Raw genomic sequence first — 23,240 nt, 5'->3', positions numbered from 1 at the left:
AGGGTTCCTCCCCCTTGAGCGTGGGTTGTGTTGACCTGGAGCAGGCGGGCGTGCAGCCCGCCTCCTTCTCGCGTCTCCTTCCCGCCCCGAGGCCGGCCGGCCGGCCGGTTCTCCCACGCGCGGCCCCGCCCCCGGCGTGACGTGGTCAGGTGCGCGGCCCGCGCGCGGCCGGCCCTGGAAGGCAGGTGAGACGAAGGCGCGCCTCCTCCGCCTTCCGCAGCGCCTCAGCCGCGCACATGCGCAGTGCGTGGCGGGGCGCCTCAGCCGGCGGTTGGTCGTGGCCGGCGGGGCCCCTGGCGCTCTCGCCGCGCCCCCTCAGCCGCTGGCTGCCCCCATGGCGGAGCGCGGCCCCGGCCCCGGGGAGGAGGAGGAGGAGGAGCCCGACGAGGAGCTGCTGGTGCCGGAGAAGGAGCCGCCGCCCGTGGTCGTGAGGGGGGCGCCGGGGGGCGCCGTCAGGGTCAGCCTCTGCGGCGGGGGCGGCGCGGCCTCCGGCTCGGACAGCGAAGGCGGCGGCGAGGAGGAGGAGGAGGAGGAAGAGGAGCCGCTGCTCGGCGCGGCCGCGGCGCCGCCTTCGGGACGCGGCCGCAGGAAGCGCGGAAGACGCCTAGACGTAGGTGAGCCGCCCGCCCGCCCGCCGCCTCGGCGCGGAGGAGGAAAGCGGCGCTCCTGGCGGGGGCGATCTCCCGGGGGCGGCGGGGGCGCAGCCCGGCCTCGAGGCGCCCCGTCGGGCCCGGTCGGAAGGCCTGCGCTGCCCTGGGCAGCCCGCGCACCGTCCGCGCAGCCTCCCTCACAGGCCGGCCGCGGAAGGGAGCCGGAGCCCAGCAGCGCCTCCGAGACTCTCCCGACTGGAGGCGGGGTGTGAGCTTCCGTGATCCAGGTGGTGCCTGAGGAAGGGAGCGGCGGCTCAGGAAAGCTCACCCCTGCCACCAATCGGGAGAGTCTCGGCGGCGCTCCTGGGCTCTTGCGCTTTTCTACTGCTACAGACAGACTACCTCACAGGGTTGTTGCGAGGATAAAATTAAGCCAAGGTGAACAATGTAAGCTGCTTTGGGTTGCAGTTGGGGAGAAAGGCGGGGCACGAGCAAAGTAAATAAACAATAAGCACATTGTTTGGGTACCTATATGCCTGTTATTCTCCCCAAAGTGGCTTACCACAGTTTCCCCCCTCACTTTGATCTTTGCAACAACAACCTTGTGAGGTTGGTTATAGGCTGAGGGAGTGTGTGTGACTGGCCTTTTGACTGCAGCAACCTCAAACCTGATTCTCCTTTTGTCTGTCAGCAGATTCACTGTATGTTGTTTCTTAAGGCTATGATCTGGAAAACCTGCTTAAAAACTTTAAAACATTTTTTTTGCAACATCTATCTTGATGAAAAGTTCTGGGAAACTCAGAAGCCCATATGCTGTTATGCCTAGGGCTCCCAGTGAGCTTTCAGGGACCAATAAAGGTTTGAACCTTGGTCTGACTCTTAACTGCTGCACCATGCAAGAACGGGTGTATCAATGACAGCGCAGTATGGTGGTAAAACATGGAGGAAGTCACAAATGCAGCCAAACTAGATGGTGGAGTCCTGCAACAGGAGAATTAACTGTATCACCTCATATTGCAGGTAGGTAGTGGTATGTCAAGATAATATTCTTGAATGTTAAAGGAACGTAAATAGGAAAGTAACACATTGCAGAGGGAAGAGCGAGGTGGTTGGAGCATTAGACTAGAAGTCTGGGTCCATATCCTCACTTTGCCATGAAGCTCACAGGAGGGTCATGGACCAGCCGCTCTCAGCCCTCCGAGTCTCGTAGGGGTCTTGGTGAGAGTAAGATGGAGGAGAGGAGGATGGTCGTCCTCACCTTGAGCTCTCTGGAGGAAAGGCGGGGTGAAGTATGACAGAATAAGCCGTTATCTTCCCCGTTTTTATTATTCCAACAGCCTTGTGAGTTAGTGAGGCTGACTGAGAGGGTCTGACTGACCTACGGCCACACAGCAAGCTTCATGGCAGCACGGGGCTTCATACCCACTCAGCCAAGACTGGGAGTTTTCTTTCTGATGCATTACTTTTCTGTTTATGTGAAGTTTTTTTAACACATCCAAGAGTATTCTGTATGCATGCCTAGTGGCAGCCTGAGGTGGTACAGAACATTCTCCTCCACTTTGATTTGCTGCATATGTAACTTCCTGTGTTGAGTTTATCCTTTGCTAGCCCAACTTCTAAGTATATTTATATTCATCATACTTGAGTGTCACCCACATACTTTCCAAAGATCACAGAGAAGCCCATACATGGCTTGTTAGCGCATCTTATCACATTATCTTGCTTACCATTTATGTGGTGCTTTGGAGCAGTCCAAATGCTTCATTTGCACTGTCTCAGGATTGGGTCTGTGTGTACAACACAATGAGAGTGTGGTGGTGTGATGTAATAAAATTGACAGGAATGTTTCAGAGGGCACGCAGGAGAATCACATTTTGTAACTTCTTAGATCTCTAAACTACATTTTGACTGTCTGGCCCTCAAAGGACTCTGCAGTGCTTCCATGTACAATTTTGTTTCACTTCTCCCCTTTCCTATATAGTAATCCCTTTGTTTTTGAAACGTCAGCAACAACTTCTTTCATGTGGCATGTTTTTAGCCCTTTTCTCCTAGGCCTAGGCGCCTTCTAGTGTCTCCGGAACCAAGCCGGAGGAGCCAGGTACTTCTCTGTCTAGAACATACGTGCTATCTAAGAAGCTGTCATTCCCAAGCCCTCCAACAGAATTGCATCTCATTTCATTGGTGGCTTTGGAATGGCACTTTGCTTGAATTCTGTGTATGGTGTACTCGTAGCCATATTTTTATCTTAAGATTTTTCTACACAGCATGTTTACTTCATGGATGTGAAATTCTGAGACTCTGATTTGCACATGGGACTTGTCCCTAGTGTGAAATAAGGTTCAAAGAGGGGCTTATAGATAAAAATGATACATATTTTTTTTTGTAAAAAATCTGTTAGTCCCCAATATAAATAAACTCAGGAGAAGGCAAGGAAAATAAGCTTATCTGTGTCTGTTTTCAAGAGAATTGCATGCAAATTATGCAGGTCAGAAGTCCTCTGTAGTACATAGCTGCATATAACTAAAATGGGTGGATACTGAAGAGGCCATGTAAGTGGGTGTTTTGCCTTTCTTAAATGTACAGATTTGAGGCACCATCCAGTTAAAATTAAGCACTTCTAAGATTAAACAATTTCAGTCGGAGTTATTTCTCCCCTTAAGCACTTCAGCTTGGGCTGCTTTCTGCTTCTTTTTTATTTACCTGTTTTAATAGAATTATGACTGCAAGTGAAGTGCATGCTCTATTTTTAATTATATTGATTCTGGCACATTACTGCAATAGAGAACAAGAAAGTATCACAGATAGCTTTTTGCTGCAACAACTTTTCTTTTATTAAACTAAATTAACTCAAGTTTTTTTCAGTATTCAAGAAGACTGCTGTGCTATATAGAACTTTGGGCAATTTGAAGAATTTTTAGTTGATTGGTCAGTTAAGAGTCACATGGTTAATCAATTTTCATTCAATTAATTTCTTGATTAGTTGGCACCCCTAATTGACAGTGCTTTATATTATTACATCCAGGAAATGTTGGAAATACTGCAGAGATGAATTTATTTTTGGATGATCCTGAATTTGCGGAAATTGTGCAACGAGCCGAACAAGCCATAGAATGTGGAGTCTTTCCAGACAGAATCTCCCAGGGATCAAGTGGAAGCTACTTTGTCAAAGACGCAAAGAGGGTTTGTACTTTGCTGCCTGGACGTTTGTACCTAAAAATAGTGGAGTGGCTAGTGTTTGCCTTGGTTGAGTACATATCATGCTAAGTTTGTTCTTAGGGTCACACTAGTTTTTGAAAAGATAAATAAGAAAAACTTTGATTTCTTTTTCCATAACAATCATAAGAGGTCTTGTAGACTATTAGAACAGGAGCAAGCGAGCATTGACTTAGAGGGAAAACTTGAGGTTCCATTTTTGCTTATCCATTACAATGTGGGTTTGTTCCATCATGGTAATCCACCTGGAACTGCAAGGGAACTGGCCATAAATGTTCTGCTCAGTTACTTTGAAATACTGCTGAAAACATAATGAGGCGTCTTGCATTTTTGGTTGGCCTTGTAATATATTGTGTAACAAATCTTTATGGTTGTACAGTATGTTCTTAATTGAATGAAATGCAGGTGGCCTTTCATTAAGTTGCTTGATGCTAGCTTTCTGTTACATAAATTATTTTGTTAATAGCATATTTGAAAGGGCATATGTATTAAAATGCCTGATAACAGCTGGAAATCTTAGGATGGTTATGACTTGACAGCACTTTCCACCACCACCAAGTGAGATTAAAGCAAGTTAAATCTAGGTGTTCCATTTTATTAACATTCAGTATCTTTACAAATACATGCTTTGGATGTTGTATAAAGGTATGTGATCCTCACAAATTCAGAGATGTTATTGCATTTATTTTACAAGGCCAAGAAGTACAACTAAATAGATGAGGCATAGTCATGTCTATTCAGCTTCTGAGTGCAAGTGCTAGGACATAGAGTTGGTAGATAAGGGGTACCCTCGGGGAGGGCTGTCATATTACCAACTGTAACAGTAACTACATCATTTACAGACTTGTAGACCTGAAATGCTGTGTGTAGCAAGCGTTTAAAAGGAGTTACCTCCATGACTCACTTGCATAGAACACTACTATGCCAAATGCATGTTACCTTCTCCTTCAGTGGAGGAAGGCATCCAAACTGGTTTGGTCACACCTTCTCTTGCTCCAGGTAAGGCTATGCAAATTTTTGTGTATGCTTTCCTGGGATCATGCGTGTGCATCCCTCCGGTTTGAATAGCCCTGCTGCTCCAGTAGGGTGTTAGAGCCTTGCTCTACCATCTAGATCAGAGAGAAATAGAATCCTTGTCGGATCTTCGGTTTCCAGCATCAATGGATACCATTCCCTCAAAAAGGATCCAAGGGTCTGGATCTATGTGGGAAAGGGACCTCATGAGGGATAAGTCCTCCCCGTTATACACAAAGGGGCTGGACAGATGGAGGCCGCATTCCCTGCTCCACATGCAGGAGAAAGGTTGGGAGCATCTGAAGTGTTGAATACCACCCTGACTAGACCACCGTCGCTCACTTTATGATCTCCGAGGCGATCAGACACAGAGATGTCTCCTAGATTGGATAAAGGCAAACAGTATTGTTCTGGCAGCAACAATGAGATCTCGATGCCAGATGTAAACCCTACTTCTACAGGTGGACTCAGCCAAGTAGTGGATGAATCGACTGCCTTTCTTACAACCTCCAACCCCATGAACGCCATCCTGTCAGGCTCAGATCCCTGGTTCAGCTTTCCTTTGGCGGGCGGCCCTCTTTGCTGGCAAGTTCCAACGGCAGCTTCAGGGGCACAGGCAGTTATGGCGGACACACCTTTTCCCCCCACTTTTTATGGGCAGCCTGCACCTGATTGGATGGTGCAGTCATGGAGATCGGCCAGGGTAGCCCCCCCCCTCAGCCTGTGAGCCCTAACTCAGGCCCCCTCCAAAACACTAGGGAGGAGGGTAGGATGACCACGGAGGAGAGATCCGATGGAGAAAAATCATTAAAGGCCCCTAGGAGACATAAACATTCTCATAGACGAAGCTCCTCCCCTTCTACACAAGACTTCTCCGAGCTCTCTTTCCCGTTCCCCTCTGAGGAAGAGCAACCCAGACACAAGGAATACAAAAAGAGCATTAAGAGATCCAGGTCAGAGAGACAGAGATCTTCTGACACCCCCCCCCCCCCGCCAATGCTTCAAAGGTCCCCAGACCCACTTGAAAAGGGAGATCCCGTTTACAATCACGGGATTCAGAGGGTGAGGTCAATTACTCATTAAATATTATCGCTGATAAAGAGCAGGGTGAGTGGTCAGGACAGGAATCAAATGACAATGATGTCTCTCTGCCAGGCTTTTCCAACCAGAATTTTTTCAGAGGCTTCTGAAAAAGGTGGTCTCCACTCTAAATTACCCCCTAGAGGCAGAGAAGGGCCAGACAGCTCCTGCTTCACCTTCCCTAGATACTTGAGATTTTAAAAAGTCAATTAAGAAGCTTATAGCCTGTCCTTTTCCTAAGAATTTTGAGGAGGTTCTGCATTCTGAATGGTCCATGCCAGCTTATGGACCTAGTAAACTATTGCCAAGAGGTTTTATGCCTTGTCAGAGCAAGTTATGGGGGACTTAAAAGTTCCCTTGGTTGACGCTCCCATAGTAGCCCTGCACTCTGGAGCTGTGCTGTCAAAAGAAGGTGATAACATACTTAAAGACCAAGTGGATAGAAAGAATGAATATTTAAAGAGTGACATGAGGTGACGCCATTAGCAATAAGGGCATCAGCAGACCTGTCCAATTTCACCCATGCAGTAGTCATCTGGGCTGACAACCTTCTACAGTCTGATCCTGACACCGTATCTTTCAAACAGTCTCTGACAAAGATCAAGAGAGCAGCCCAGTTCTCTTCATTTTTTTTAAAAAATAATTTTATTGGATTAGATATCATTAAATTGTACATTACAATCAGTTTCCTTTAATTTTTCCAATTCTAACCCCCTCCCTTTCCCCCCCCTTTTGTTGACTTCCAACAGTTTTCCAACCCCTTGTCCCTTTTCCCTTACTCATTTTAAATTTATTCTGTCAAACATAATCTTTCACTTTCTTCTAAGCTTATCTATATAACACAGTGCTCCTTCTGTCTTCCTACTTACTTTAACAACTAAATAATACATAACTAAATAATACATTCTTGGCATATTTTCTTTTGATAATAATCATTTAGCTAATTTTGGTACTCTATACTCTATCTTATAATCTCATCTTCAATATGGGGCAAACAATTTATCCCTCATTTAGCATATTTTTAGATACTTCTATAAACAGTACATTCAATATAAGTCAACCAATTTAACTTATACTCTATATATTTCTTTTTCTACATATCTCATCTTCATACTGTTTTAATTATATAATTGTATTATTCTTTCATTATGCAACTATCCACCAAAAATAGTCAACCAATTTGACCCATATATACCTCCAAACCAATTCAATCAATTTAATACATAATCTATACATTAATATATATTTTCCCACCTTACTTAAATTCCTTCATTGCAATTATAAAATTATCTCCATTATACAATTATTGCCAGAAATGAAATTAATTAGTTTCTATCCTTATAATTGGTTAATTTCTATCATTATAATTCTTGTAATAACACCTATAATACTTAATGCTATATATAATAATCTAATAAAATAGTTGCTTAGAAATTCTCATTTACCTCTCCACCCCCCGGTAAAGTCACCTCCCTCTACTTTTATTGTATTTCAGTAATTTTCAAACTGCCACAGTTCTCCTCCCACCTCCCATTTCTTCACTAAATATTGTTTCAGCTTCTCCCAATCCGTGTTGAACTGTCCTGGATCAAGGTCTCTCAGTTTCCTTGTCATTTTGTCCATTTCCGCCATGTACAGCAATTTATATATCCAGTCCTCAATAGTTGGCACTTCTTGCACTTTCCACTTTTGCGCGTACAAAAGTCTAGCCGCTGCTGTCATGTAAAATAGCAATGTCCTATATTGTGCTGGAATATCCTCCATTCCCAAGTTCAGTAGCAGGAGTTCTGGGTTTTTATTAATTTGAAATTGTAAAATCTCACTTATTACTCTTATTATTTCCCCCCAGTACTGCCTAGCTACCTCACAAGTCCACCACATGTGATACAAAGATCCCTCATGCTTTTTACATTTCCAGCATTTGTTAGACATATTCAAATTCCCTAGCGCAATTTTCTTTGGTGTCAAATACCAACAATAAATCATTTTATAGACATTCTCTTTAATATTGGTGCATGTCGTGATCTTCAGCGTATTTTTCCACAAGTATTCCCACGTGTCCATTGTTATTTCTTTATTAAAGTTTATAGCCCACTTCACCATTTGCACTTTAACTGTTTCATCTTCAGTATACCATTTCAGCAGCACTTTATATACCTTAGAGATTTCCTTTTTATCCTCTTGTAAAAGTGCCTGTTCTAATTCCGAATTCTCCATTCTTATCCCTCCCTTCACACAGTCCGAATTATAAAGATCTCTGATCTGTCTGTACTGAAACCAATCGTAACTTGGAGACAACTCGTCCTGCGTCTTTATTTTGGGTCTAGAAAATTCCATTCAGGTTATCTCCTTGTATGTTAAACACTGTTGTTCATTATCGACAGTTCTTGGATCTATTACTTCATATGGAACCACCCATGAGGGGATTCCATCTTGTAGGTAATTTCTGTACTTCTTCCAAGTTGTGAATAGGCTTCTCCGAATATAATGATGTAAGAACATAGAGTCCGCGTTTACTTTATCATACCATAAATATGCATGCCATCCGAATATTTTTTTATATCCTTCTAAGGCCAGTAATTTCCGGTTTTTCAGCATCATCCAGTCTTTCAACCACACTAAAATTGCGTCATAATAAAGTCTTAGGTTGGGCAGTTGCATTCCGCCTCTTTCTTTTGCATCTTGTAACACTTTCATTTTCACTCGAGGCTTTTTGCCTGCCCAAACAAAATCTGATATTTTCCTCTGCCATTTTTCAAACTGCTTAGAGTCTTGGATAATTGGTATTGTCTGTAACAGAAACATCACTCTTGGCAACACATTCATCTTAATTACTGCAATTCTTCCCAACCATGACAAATTCAGTCTGTTCCATTTAATCAAGTCTTGCTCTATCTGAGTCCATAGTTTCTCATAGTTGTTTTTAAATAAATCTATATTCTTTGCAGTCAGTTCAATTCCCAGATATTTCACCTTACTTGTTACTTCGCAGTCTATTTCCATTAATAATTGTTGTTTTTGTTTAGTCATATTTTTACATAATATCTTTGACTTCTTTTTGTTTACATAAAATCCTGCCAAATCTCCAAACTCCTTTATCTTCTCTATTACTTTTGGCATATTCTCCATTGGATCTTCCACAATTAGCATTATATCGTCCGCAAATGCTCTGACCTTATAGGAAAAGTCCTTTATTTTTATTCCACGGATTGCATTGTCTTCTCGTATTTGTATCATCAGTATTTCCAAAACCAAAATAAACAACAGTGGAGACAACGGGCAACCTTGTCTTGTTCCTTTACCTATAGTCAATTTCTTGGTCACCTCGTCATTCACCACAATTGCTGCACTCTGGTCTCTGTAAATTTCCTTTACTGCTCTTATGAATCTTTCTCCCATTTGTAGCTTTTCCATGGTGGCAAACATAAAGTCCCAGTTCAAATTCTCAAACGCTTTTTCAGCGTCCACAAAGAAGAAGCCAACCTCCTTGTCACAACGTTTGTCATAGTATTCAATAGCATTTATAACTGTCCTTAAATTGTCTTTGATTTATCTATTTGGCAAAAAACCAGCTTGCTCCTCCTCAATAACTTCAGAAAGCCATCCCGTCACTCTTTCCGCCAGTATCTTCGCAAAAATTTTATAATCATTATTAAGTAACGATATAGGTCTATAGTTTTTCACGTTAGTCAGATCTTGCCCCTCTTTGGGGATCAGTGATATATTAGCTTCACTCCAAGTGTCTGGGATCCGTTGATCCTTTAAAACACCATTAATCACATCTTTTAGGAATGGTGACAGTTCATTAGCCATTACCTTATAAAATTTGGCTGTAAGTCCATCCGGTCCTGGCGCCTTTCCCAAGTTTGTTGACTGTATTGCCTTTCTTATTTCTTCCTCCGTTACTTCATTGTTCAATTTGTCTCTCCAAGCTTCCGAAATTACTGGGAGCTTCATTTTCTCCAAGTATGTCGCTATTGAGTCTTTATTCACCTCTTTTTTATTATACAATTTGGCATAAAATTTGTAAAAGGCTCTGCTAATAGCTGTCTGTTCCAGGTACACTTTATTGTCCTCACAGATTTTATTTATTATTTTCTTCTCCTTTCTCTTCTTCAATTGCCATGCCAAATATTTTCCAGGTTTATTTGCGCCTTCAAACGCCTTTTGATTCATTCTCTTAAGATCCCATTCCAATTCTTTATTATTCATTGCTGTCAGCTGTTCTTGAAGAATTTTAATATCCTGGTAGATTTTCTTTTTCCCTGGTCTTTTCTTTAACTATTTCTTTGGCTTTTATTTTCTCCGTGATCTCCGTGATCTCCTGTCTCTTCTCCTCTTTTTTTTCCCTGGCTCTTCCATTTAAGTCCATTAATATGCCCCTAATTACTGCCTTGTAGGTGTCCCATACCTTGTTGGTTGGTACTTCTCTATTCATGTTATATTGTATGAAAAACTTTGTTTCTCTTCTCAACATCTCCATATTTTCTCCCTCTTGCAGCAAATCCTCATTTATTCTCCATCCTCTCCTTTTACTCCTTTTCCCCAACTTCCACATAATTGGATTATGATCTGAGCCTACCATAGGCATTATTTCCACATCCTTAGTCCAAAGCGCTAAGTCTTTTGAGGCCCAGATCATATCGATTCTTGATAGCGTAGAGTGTCTCGCGGAGAAAAACGTATATTGTCTGCCTTTGGGATTTTGTCTTCTCCATACATCTTCTAAAGTTTCCTGTTGTGTCAATACAAAAAACGTCTTTGGTAATAGTCCTCTTTTCTTTTGTGCAGTTGCTGACTTTTTATCTAGTTCCAAGTTTGTCACTCCATTGAAGTCTCCTGCAAGAATTATCTGGTCATAAGAAAGTTCATCTAATTGCTTCCTCAAGTCCTCAAAGAAGCTTTCTTTTGCTCCGTTAGGTGCATAGATTCCAATCACCAATACTCTCTTTAAATTCCATATACATTCCACTGCTAAAAATCTGGCTTCCGCATCTTTCATCACTAACTTTGGCTGTAGCTCCTCTTTTATATACAATACCACTCCCCTTTTTTTCTTATTAGAGGCCGCTACAAAATCACTGCCCAATTTAATCAATTTTAAATACTTTGCATCCTGTTTTCTAATATGAGTCTCTTGCAAACATACAATATCACATTTTTGTTTTAATAGCCAGTGGAAAATACCTTTTCTCTTATTCGGTGAATTAAGTCCATTTACATTCCAAGATAAAACTTTGCACTCCATATTCATAATCTTGTTGCTGGTAAGTCCTTTTCATTGTCCCTTATAAACTGCTCCATCTCTGATTCAGATCTAATGCGCTTTTTCGCTCCTCCAAATTCAAAGGACACTCCTTCTGGCAGTTCCCATCTGTACCTTATTTTCATGTCCTTCAGAATCTGAATTAGAGCTTTATATTTTTTTCGATCTAGCAACACCGATCTGGGTAATTCCTTCATGATAATAATCGTCTTGCCATCAATCTCCAATGGATCTTGAAACTGTTTAGTCACAATCTTCTCTTTTATATTTCTGGTTGTGAATTGCACAATCACATCTCTTGGTAGTTTCCTCTGGGTCGCGATTCTTGAATTTACACGATATACCACTTCTAGGATAGCCACAACTTCCTCCTCCTCCTTCCCCAGGTATTCAGCTAACACCTCAGTGATCTGTTCTTGAGCTGTCTTTCCTTCCACTTCCGGCAAGCCGCGAAACCTCAGCTGCTTCTCCATATGTTTACTTTCCACAACCGCCATTCTCCCCCTCATCACCCTCATCTCTGTTCGTTGCGTATCTGCTAAGTTCTCCACCGCGCTTTCCACTACCTTGACTCTTTGCTGTGTTCCCTGCAGGTCATTTTGCATTGTTTCCATACCTTTCTTCACTTCTGCCAGCTCATTTTTCACTGTCTCTTTAACCTCTTTAACCTCTTTCACCAACTCCGGTTTCATGTCCTTGAGCTCTTTAATCACTTCTAAAAGTTTTTTATCCAAATTCTCTATCGCCGATTGCCACTCTTTTTTCGACATCGTGGGGCTTGCTTTGGCTCGCTCCCACGAGTCCGCTCTCTTCCTTAGCTCCGTGGCGTTTAATTTAATATCTTTTTAGTTTAAATGTCCCGGTCTTTCCAAAAAAAACTTTTAAAGAGTCCAAAATGTCGGACGTCTTTTCTCTATGGTTCCTCTATGATTTTTGTAATCCAATATGGCTTACTTCCTCTTTCGCTGAAGCCACGGCTCTTCCCCTTTCAAAAATGGCGATTCCCTACTTCCTGCCCTCCGGCAAGGGCCGCCTCTCTCCAGCAACTCTATTGTTGTTACGTACTTCCTGTTTCCCGACTTCCCACAGCAGTTCTCGCGATGGTGAAACTTTCTCACAGCCTGATATCTCCTTATAGCCACAGGTATTCAAAACAATAGTCCAATTTCTTTAATAACTTCGTTTAACTTAGTCCTTTTTCTAATATAATTCTTGCTGGGTCCTCCCCTCCTTATACTTAGTCTGTTGCAGTTTAAAAGTCTACTTTAATTCTTCTTTACTTTAAGTAATCTGTCCCGTTTCAAGAGATAGTGATCTTTACCTTCTCATTCACTTTTCTTGGGTTGTAATCGCTGTTTCAATCTTAGATTCCCATCCACTCTTCCTTCCTCTGTTGAAGCTTGGGCATGTAGGTCTTATGCCAACTGCATTGGCACCAGGACTGCCGCAGAGATTATAGCCGACCTGTCTTAGGGTGGGACCTCAAGGGTTGGGAGAGGATCCGTTGCGTAGGACCCCCCCTCGCCCGAGATCGACGCGCCCTGAGGTGCTTGAGCGTTCTATGCCTGTTCTCCGCCTGAGAACAGTCGGCCGCGGGCTTGATTTTGCCCCGCCGGCCGCTTAAATGGCAGCCCGGTCAGCTCCACGATTAGAGCTGCGTTAGACCTTCATGGATCCCAAACCGGAAGTCAGCCCAGTTCTCTTCAGATGCATCCCAGGACAGCATTCAGCATTGTACCAGGGCTCAGGCTGCCAACGTGGTGGTTAGAAGAAACCTCTGGCTGAAACACTGTAAGGTAGATGCCTTATCCAAGGCTAACCTTTCTACTGAAAAGTTCTCCAGATGACTTCTCTTTGGAGAAAAGGTCCTTGATAAGGTCCTTGTTGAAACTAAGGAAAAGAAAAAGGCCATGCCTTCTACCTCTACAAATAAAGACAAAGGCTTTAAGTTGAAGTCCTTTCAGTCCTTCCGACCCTGTAGGTCTTTGAACAGTGGCCGAGATGCCAGAGTCGGACCTTGTTTAGTTACCAGTCAAGGAGAATCACAGAACACAATCCTAACTAGAAAACGTTACCCTGTGGTTATCTAACAACAATCAGTCCTAAGTCAGTCATATAAACATATAATTCAATTTTGGATCAATACCATCAGAAAATCATCAAACATCAAGCAGGTAAGCACCAAATGTACCATCAAAGAATCTTGACACAGTTATGTAAACAGGTGGCACATCAAAAATTAATGTTATCAGCATACATATCTTAAAGTGCACAGTGCTCTAGTACAGTATATATTTCTTAAAGTGCACAGTGCTCCAAGTATACAGTTATTAATTGCAGAAAAGTCCAAGGTAAGTCATGCCAAAGTTTTGCTAAATATAAGTCATTTTGGTTGTTGTGGATTTTCCGGGCGGTATAGCCGTGGTCTTGGCATTGTAGTTCCTGACGTTTCGCCAGCAGCTGTGACTGGCATCTTCAGAGGTGTAGCACCGAAAGACAGAGATCTCTCAGTGTCACAGTGTGGAAAAGAAGTTGGCAGGTAATTTATATCTACTCAGGAGGGTACGGTTGGGCTGAGTCATCCTGTAAGAGTTTCCCAGGGTGTGGAATGCTAATAGAGGGAGGCTTCACTGTATCCTGAGGAGGTTCTTTTGCATATGGATTGGTGCTTGATGTTTTTGTTCCATGAAGTGCCATGCAATTTGGGTACAAAAGAGAACCTCCAAGCACTGATTCGGCATTTCTTATCCCTTTACATTTTGCTTAGGCAAATCTAAGTAAGCAAAATTAACATTATCTGCAGTGGCTACTGGATTCTGAACTCCTTGGAGAGGCATAATGCTCTGCAGAAGCAAGAAGGCAGAAATGTTTATGGCACCTAAGGGATTGACTGGTTTGTTTTGGCATCAGCTTTTGGTATATGAATGCAGCAATCCTCATATTTCCCCATCTGTGTGCAGCAGATAAAATAGGAACAGTGTTAAACCATTATAGAAGTGACATCAGTATAGCGTCCCCTGTGCAATGTTGTTCGCGTGTGATGGAAAATACTTGTTTTGCTTGTAACTAGCAATGCTACTGAACTTTGCAACTTTGGTTTGTTTTGGAAATTCAAGTTTCTTTATGGTTTCTCCATACTCTGGTTGAAACTGCATTGGTTCTTCCCAGCCATTTTAACCAAGTACAGTAGAAATGTTGTCATGATTTCTGTTTTTCAGTCATTTGTGCATAGATGGTGAGCAAGAAATAAATGAATGTGAAATTAGCCTAAGAAAGTAGAGGGAACAAAATGGTCATCTTGGTCATGGATGAAAATTAAGAGACAAAATCACACAATAGTTTCATGCTGTCCCTACGTAGATGGCCCCTTCCTCCAGGAATCTCAGACTACCCAGATTGCTTACAATGCCAAACCTTTTTAATTTTAGTCGTTATCATGCCTTCCAACTACTTAGTCTTGGGTTCCCCCTTAAGCCGCATTGGGCAAACATACTCTTAAAGGAAGATTACTGATCATATGCAGGAAATGTCCTTGAACTTAGAAGGTTAAATATCAGTACACTAAAGACTAGGCAGGTTGATAAGCTCACAGTGGAAGATAATAATAGAAAATGCAAGTAAATTGGAAATGATTGGAGAACCTTGTGTGATTGGAGAACCTTACTAAGATTCTGGAAAAGTGCAATTAGATATAGCACAAAGTTGTGCAGGTTCCTGTTCCGGTTGTCCTTGGCCTCACCATCTCTGACTGGGTTCAAAAGAACCAAGATGCCCCTCCTGGTTTCTGTTACAATCCTAGTCTTACTGCTAAATTTCTATCCACTCAAATTTCTGATATCAGAAGGGACTGTCCTTTTGGCCATGTAAACTGACTGAGGTCACTGCTTTCAGGAGATGACATTGGTGAATGTGCTGCAGCCCTTGATAATAAAGGAGATGATAGTGGGCCCAGTCATAGTATCACAGATCTGCCATTAGGATCTGGTGCAAGCGTAGTCCTATCATACATCGCTGTTGTCAGTCGTTGGGCCAGTTTGAAGCAGCTACATAACACTAGCCCGCTTATGCCAAAGCATGCATTTTGTATTTCAACAGCATGCTTCCTGTCAAAGAATACTTATGTGCAAATCTTTAACTGAGTAATAATTTTGCTGCTACTAGTGAAGCATGCTCTTGCATATGCATACATATCTTTTGTTACTTGCAAAGCATGCACAGGCCATAGTTAGCATTTCTCTAAAAGGCATAGATATGAGTATTTAATTTAGTATTTATTGCTGCAGTTACAACAATATGGTTAAATTCATAATTGAGTCTAGAGTATGAAAAGAAAAAAAACTAAGTCCCCTCAGGACAGACTTCTATCTAGTTTGAAAGAGAGAGTACTTAATTACAATGCTTTTAACTTGGAAAATTCAGTATGAAGCATATTACTCAGCCAGTTCACAAAAGGCTAAGAAAAATCAGTTTTTCCCTTGAGGCCAGAAATGCCTAGGTAGGTTAGTAACCCTTGTAAAAAAATTTGTGATGGCTTATACTTGCCACGCCAGATGTTAATAGAACATCTGAAAGTCAAACATTCTGTCCCTCAAATCTTTAGTGATATATTGAGTCCTTTGGAAGTCCTTTATTGCAATTGTAATAAAACTTTTTAAAAAACGCTTTTTCTTAAATGGTCATGCATTCCAGTGATAACATTTTTACAGGGTGTTGCTTGTGTTGAATACATTGAATTATTGGGTTTCCAAGCAGGGGCTACAGAACCTGAATAGTATTTCTGATTATAGGCTACTTGTCCCTTAACCTTTCTTGGCCAACATGGTGGCAATCTATTCCAGACACTCCTGGGTTTATTGCTCAGTTTTGGGACTGGCTAAGAAATTCATGCTTTTTCAAAGTCTCCTGGTTTTGTATGTGAAAATTATTTTAAAGGGTTTAAAAAAATACAGTTAACATGAAGGATAAAGGTGTGTGTGTGTGTGGGGGGGGGGAATCTGCCATCCCTTTTATTGCAAGCTGGAAGTGCTGAGGGTGAGGGGTGCTTTGCAGCACTCCTTGAACGTAGTCCAATTGGGGTGGGAGTTTTGACACCTTTGTTTTGTGATGTCTACAGTCTAGGTGAGGTTGGAGTTGACAGGCAGTGCCTTGCCGTGACTTCCTAATAAAGACTTCAGAATTTGTCACCTGCTCTGTGCGTATTGGTGAAATTCAGTGTCACAAACACTAGTTTCCACTGGACTATTATATAACACACACATGTTCTCAATGTAGGCAGTAGAACTCATATGTTTTGCATATATTTCAGAAGGAGGAATTGATTCCATCAAGCGTCTATACGTCTAAAGTGTTTCAGGTTGTTCCACAGTCATGTTGGAAACAGACAGTACAATTAGACACCTAATGAAAAATGCCTCGCATTGGAGCAATTTAACGAACCCTTGCCCACGAACAAAGCGAGTGTTTGGATGAACTTCCGAAAGTATGGAGACCCATGTTGGAGTCCCCACCCTGCCATGAAAGCCTATTGGGCGCTCTCATCCTAACTTGCCCCACAGGATGAGAATAAAAAGGAGGAAAGGAGAACAATGTAAGCAGTTTTGGGCCCCTGTTGGGGAGAAAGGGGGAGCTGTAAGTGAAGTAAATACATTGAAGCGTTCCCAGAAGTAACTGGACCAAGCCTGACCACTAACACATGTATTCATTCTGTGCTTACTGTTTTTGGGAGCCTTTAGATCGTTAGTAGGCTGATCTTTTTGTCATGATTTTTTTTTATTTAGCTGCAACATTTCTTTACATTATACTTTGCAGTCTGTTTATAAAGCGTGTTTTCCTCCTCTTTTGTAGTTTGTAGTTTGTAGTTCAACAAAAAGAAAAGGGGCTGGCTGAGTGGTGGCCTTTAGGGAAAGTAATAGGTGCCTAAGGCCTGGTTGCACTTGAGCTCAGCTTTGTGGCAATTAGTTGCCTCCCCTGACACTAGTGAGATTCCGACGGGTTTTATCTTCATGGCTTCTGTGCAGGCTCACATTGGAACTGTGCACATGTAGGCCCACCACAGAAAAGATTTCCAGAGCTTTCTAGAAGACGAGGAGCGCCCCTCCTCCTCTTGGCGATTTCTTGACAAAAACATCACATGACCAGGAGGAGGGGCGCTATTCCCTCAGTTCGCTTTTTGCTGCTGTGAGAGAGGATCTCCACTGCTGTTCTTTGGGCTTTCCCCTCACCTCATCCTTGAGGCTGAGGGGAATTATTTCTTTTAAAAGTTTTTAAGCCTCCATAGACATTCTAGTGAGGAATACCACTGTATCTAAAGAAGAAATATTTTTGTCTTTCCCTTTGTCATTATGTCTCAAGAGAGGCCTCTTCCGGATGCTGGAAACGCCAGCCTGATTAAAGGCACCTGCCCCCTCCCTGGCACCCTTCAGCACCTAGGGCCAAGTCCGGAGGTGTGGCCTGACAGAGCTTCCTCATAACGGCAACTTTTCCACGGCGATGTCTTCATGCCAGCCTGATTGCTTGTCTGCCATCCTGGAGTACCAGTGGCTAAGTCCAGCCTTGGTACTCCAGAGTGCCAGGCAAGCAGTCAAGCTGGCACGAAGCCATCGCCTTGGAGAAGAGCTGTTGTGGGGAGGCTCTGTCAGGCCACACCTCTGGACTTGGCCATTGATACTCAAGAAATTAATGTAAGTAACTTGTTACCTCTTTTCCTTTTCCCTTTTTAGAAAACAATTGGAGTGTTTAAGCCAAAATCTGAAGAGCCTTATGGTCATCTCAATCCAAAATGGACCAAATATTTTCACAAGATCTGTTGCCCTTGCTGTTTTGGTAGAGGCTGCCTTGTTCCTAATCAGGGATACCTCTCTGAAGCTGGTGCCTATCTTGTGGACAGCAAACTGGGATTAGGAGTGGTTCCTAAAACAAAGGTAAAAATGCTTTGCAGAGGCAGTTTGGACTAGCAGAAATCAAATGTTAGTCTGTATTGCCGTTTAATTGTGTATTATTGTTCTGCTAGCATAATAAATAAAAAAGCATTTTAAAAACCACAGATTACTATGTGAGAACTCCCCAATTAAATTGGTTATTGCAACTCATTTCACAGAATCACAGAGTGTCAGGTCTTGCCAGGTACTTCCGTGATCACTTCACTGCATCACTCTTGTGTATGAGTTAAAGATGATTTTATTAGGGAAAATATCAGTTCAAGAAGCTGTGACAATGGAATTGACCAGAATGCCTAAAGGTAGTAAAGCAGGTTCAATTATAGGACACTGTCTCCCCCCTCCCCCCCCCAAGTGGGAAGGCGAGGCTGTTGGAGGTTTTGGTGCGCATTGCCGGGGAAGTGGGGAGAAAGGAGCGCTGCTCAGTCTCTATGTTAAGTCCAATGTTGGGTTCCCAGGCTTCAGCAGGAACTGGTAACCAAAACACTTTGCCTGGAAGATAAGCAGTTAGCAACAAAGCAACAGAATACTGGTTTTACTCTGCATGTACTCAGAGACACAATACTATCACAACCACAATACAGCTGAGGGCATGGCAGATATGCTGGAGGCTTATCTGACACAAAGTTGGAAGGGGCCATACAGACCTTCTAGTCCAACCCACTGCCCAATGCAAGATGAGCCTAAAGCATCCCTGACAAATATTCATCCAGCCTCTTATTGAAAACTGCCAGTGAAGGGGAGCTCACCACCTTCCTAGGCAGCTGATTCCACCTTTGAACTACTCTGACCGTGAAAAAGTTTTTCCTAATAACCAGCTGGTACCTTTCTGCATGTAATTTAAATCCATTGCTTCGATTCCTATCCTCTGCTGCCAACTGGAACAGCTCCTTGCCCTCCTCCAAATGACAGCCATTCAAATATTTAAAGAGAGCAATCATGTCCCCCCTCAATTTCCTCTTCTCCAAACTAAACATTCCCAAGGCCCTCAGCCTTTCCTCGTAGGCTCAGTCTCCAGACCCCTGATCATTCTTGTCGCTCTCCTCTGCACCCTCTCGATTTTGTCCACATCCTTTTTGAAGTGAGGCCTCCAGAACTGCACACAATATTCCAGGTGTGGCCTGACCAGGGCAGTATAGAGAGGGGCTATGACTTCCTGCGATTTCGACGCTATGGCCCCTTTGATACAACCCAAGATTGAATTAGCCTTTTTTGCCACCGCATCACACTGACTGCTCATATTTAGTTTACAGCTCACTCTTACTCCAAGATCTTTTTCGCATACACTACTACCCAGAAGTGTAGTAAACTGTATAGTAAAAGTGTAGTAATAAAACTATAAACAACAGAGCAGCAGCTTAAGAATAACCATCAACTGGGTTAACAATATAAGCCTTTCTTCCTCTTCAAGTGAAATGAAAATGTTGAGTATCTTTTGAAAGGGGTGGACAAGTCTGGCCTGGTGGGCTTGCCTGGGGAAAGAATTCCAGAGATGGGCCCCAGTTGCGGAGAGTGCCCTGCTGCTTGTCCCTGCCAGGCTCCCATTTGACAAAGGGGATTTGAAGTAGATGTTGATGCCCAGAAATGGTGGAAATGGAGGAGTTCCCTTAAGTAATTGGCCCAGTCCACAGCTTAAAGCCCTATCTTTGGACTGGGCCAATTACTTAAGGGAACTCCCATGACACTAGTCATGACACTTAAATGCAGCATTTCCAGTGCTGGGGTAACATGCTCTCCTTGGCTTAGCGCTGTAGTTAAATAGCTGGCCTGATATTTGAACTAATTGAAATTTCTGGGCAGTTTGCAGACATGTTGTAATGGTTTAGCTGAGAGATGACCAGGAATAAACCACAGTGGTTAAGTAATCTTTTGTTTGAAGGCCACAGCTGGTCCATCTGCTTAAGATGATGAAAGGAACCTTTGGCTGCAGTCACAACTGGAGGGTCCGGTAGCAAGGTTGGATCCAGTTGTACCCTCAAGCTGTGTGTCATCCTCCAAGGAGAATATGATCCCACTCAGTTCTGGGAAACCACTAACTTCCAATGAATTGTGCCCCTGCTCATTATCAATGCCTCCCTTGGCCCATGCAGCCTTAAGCAAATTGTTTCAGAAAAATAGGAAGCTGTGACTCCTACAGAAGTACATTTTAAAAGGATGATGCTATCAATATTTTTAATGCAACTAATGGCCTGTCATGAAAGAATCTAACTAGGTAATAGATCTGAAATATCAATATGCATTAAAATTCTCAACATGCAGTGTATGTCTGGGAATCTCATGCTGATGTGTTTAAACATGTTTTAAAGAAATTAAGGAATAGCCTAAATAGAAATTAAGGAATAGCCTAAGTGGTTGTAGTCATTTCTCTTTGCCACGGAGGATGATGTAGTTACTCAGTGAGCAGTCTTCATGTTCTATAACTATGAAAGTATAGATAAGCATCTTTCTGAAGCTGTAGCTATGGTAAGCATTGAACTCTGAAGCGTGCTTTGTCTTGTGTGTTTTAAGGTTGTCTGGATTGTCAGTGAGACCTTTAACTATAGTGCAATAGATCGTGCAAAATCAAGAGGCAAGAAGTATGCTTTAGAAAAAGTGCCAAAAGTTGGGAAAAAATTTCATCGAATAGGACTACCTCCAAAAGTAAGTAAGCTCTTCAAAAAGACTTCAGAATGTTATGATAGTGTATCTAGCAGGGTCACTTTTTCCCACATATAAAATACAGGAATTCTTTTAGGACCCCCTGAACATTCCTCCCCCCAGGTGATAGAACAGCAGTCAATTTAATACCCTTTTGCCAGGTTAGAAATAATCACAAAATTAGCTCCACATACCCAAGGTAATATTTGGCATGAGTTACTTGAATGATAGTCCTCTAAGGCTGCATGACAAATCATTTCTGAAACAAACTTTGAGAAGCAAAACTGTGAAATGAAGGTAGGTTTGCACTTATAAAAGAGTTAGGATTTAGATTGGATATGTCCAACGCTTTAATGCACCTAAAGCATCTTTTTTGCAACTTAGACATTGTAAATTGTTGTTAGGAGAATTTCTTATATGGTATCATCTCATATTTTGTGTGTCTGTTTAGCTGCTTTGTTTCCTTACCTTCTTTAATTCCTTTATTGCTCTTGGTCTTATTTTAAGACAGTTTTAACCTGCCTTTCTCCAGTGACGGGCTCAAGGCAGCTCACAGTTATATTTAAAATTGCAGCATTACAAAAACAAATTTTAAACCTTTTTCATAAAATCATAGCAAAAGTCACACCACCACCAGGTACACAAAGATCTCTGGGAGGAGTTCAACAACCAGCTGAAAAGGTTTTTGTGACTGACAGGAGGCATTCCTGCCCCTGAAAGGTAAAACGGCTGCTCAGCTGTTTCATCCTTGAGCCTATGGGAGCACCGCCTGAGCATCCAGTCACTTTTTGGGGTGGGGATGGAATGCTGGAGGGAAACGCAGCAGCACTTCGGCTGGTTCCTGCCTCAGCAAGAGAGCAGACAGAATCACGGGGGGGAGGGGGGCACTCTGCCTGGTAGTGGGAGAGGACAGAGTCATGAGGACTGTCTCTGGTGGAAAGCAGCCCTGTACTCTTTAGTCTGACTCTTGGGAAAGGGCAGATTGGTGGGGCAGAATCCTGAATTCAGCCCGTAACCTTAGAAAAGGTATATTTTGAACTCAACCTGTTACTAGCTGCAATTAATAATAACAACTGCCCTTCGGGACAACTTAACACCTATTTTGAGCGATTTACAAAAGTGTTATTATCCTCACGACAATCGCCCTGTGAGGTGGGTGGGGCTGAGAATGCTCTGAGAGAGCTGTGACTGACCCAGCTGGCTTCAAGTGGAGGAGTGGAGAATCGAATCTGGTTCGCCAAATTAGAGTCCCGCCTCTCTTAACCATTACACCAAACTGTCTCTCCTGCACTGAACTGTTTTGTCTTGTCAAGGGAGGTAATTAACAGAGAAGGATGAATGCTGCTGACTAGCAAAACAAGAATAGATTATGCAAATTAAGTTGGTTCAATTTGTATAATTTATATAGGTTGTCACTTAGAACATTAAGTTTTGATTGCCTGTATGTAGAATTTTAACTTTTTAACAATGCAGATAAGTTACATTACGAACAGTAAACAATATGATAGCTTCAGTCTGTCCAGTAAGGCTTTGCTAGCCATTAAAAGCTCCAGATTTTTTTGCTCAGCCTTAAATTGTTATATATAATGCTATTTTTATTTCAACTCTCACCCATTTCATGAGACTGGATTTGTTTCTAGGAGACACCTATTAATATTAAATTTGGAGTAGTGGTAGTTGTGGTATGAGACTTTCCAGTTCAGAATACTAGCTGTGTATTGGGTACACTTAAAACCAATTTTGTTATTTTTTTCTAAATGTGAGGTTTATTTTAAACTGCAGGTTGGCTCCTTTCAGTTGTTTGTTGAAGGCTACAAAGAGGCTGACTTCTGGCTCAGGAAATTTGAAACCGAACCTTTGCCTGAAAATACCAGGAAACAGTTTCAGTCGCAGTTTGAAAGATTGGTTGTGCTTGATTATGTCATCAGAAACACTGGTATGTGACCCTTCATTTGTGCTAGGAAAGGGGCAGTTTGAAAAGAGATGAAACAGTTACATGGGCTTGATAAATTTGCTCTAACAGTAGTACGTGGACTGAGACAATATGTCTGAAATGAAGTATACACATTATGCAGGAGAAAAATTTGGAAATTTACTCTTGAGAGTGATGAGGCAGCCTGAGTTTTTAAACGATTCTGCGTTGAGGAGCTGTAGCCTGTCACAGGCATACTCCTGGGAGCAGTTGCCAGGCAGGGTTTGATGAGATGAGGTTAGACTCAGGCTTGTGCAGGTCTTAGTTCCAGAGACTGTCAGGCAGCTCCTTCAAGTCAGAAGCCCTTATTCACATACTTGTCCAGAAATGAATGAAACTGTGCAAAATGACTCATGAGGGAGACCTGACATTTATAAGCGAGAGTGGTTCTTGTGTAGGGACTTGTCAGCTGGTGATCCACAATAAAAAGTTGTAACTGGCCCACAAAGCACAGTAGGAGTGGTTTGATCTCCTTTTAGAATGCTTTGTGACGTAAACGCGGAGACATTAAAACTGTGGACATTGGCCCAGCC

The 23,240-nt window shown here is 42.5% G+C and overlaps 1 protein-coding gene across 1 annotated transcript in view; it reads left to right on the top strand.

Annotated features, from left to right (window-relative positions):
• Positions 1-232: 232 nt before the first annotated feature.
• The window catches only part of PI4K2B (phosphatidylinositol 4-kinase type 2 beta), a 30,680-nt gene continuing 7,672 nt past the window's right edge, over positions 233-23,240 (top strand). Inside the window, exons 1-5 of the mRNA XM_054999130.1 lie at positions 233-614; positions 3,613-3,770; positions 17,883-18,083; positions 20,607-20,738; positions 22,518-22,671. Coding sequence (XP_054855105.1) covers positions 335-614; positions 3,613-3,770; positions 17,883-18,083; positions 20,607-20,738; positions 22,518-22,671 — 925 coding nt within the window. The 5' untranslated portion in view covers positions 233-334. The remainder of the gene's footprint in view (positions 615-3,612; positions 3,771-17,882; positions 18,084-20,606; positions 20,739-22,517; positions 22,672-23,240) is intronic.

Source organism: Eublepharis macularius, chromosome 15, assembly GCF_028583425.1.
Source record: "Eublepharis macularius isolate TG4126 chromosome 15, MPM_Emac_v1.0, whole genome shotgun sequence".
Classification (NCBI taxonomy): Eukaryota; Metazoa; Chordata; class Lepidosauria; order Squamata; family Eublepharidae; genus Eublepharis; species Eublepharis macularius.
Note: the sequence above shows the minus strand (reverse complement) of the source record. Positions and strands in the feature narration are given on the sequence as shown.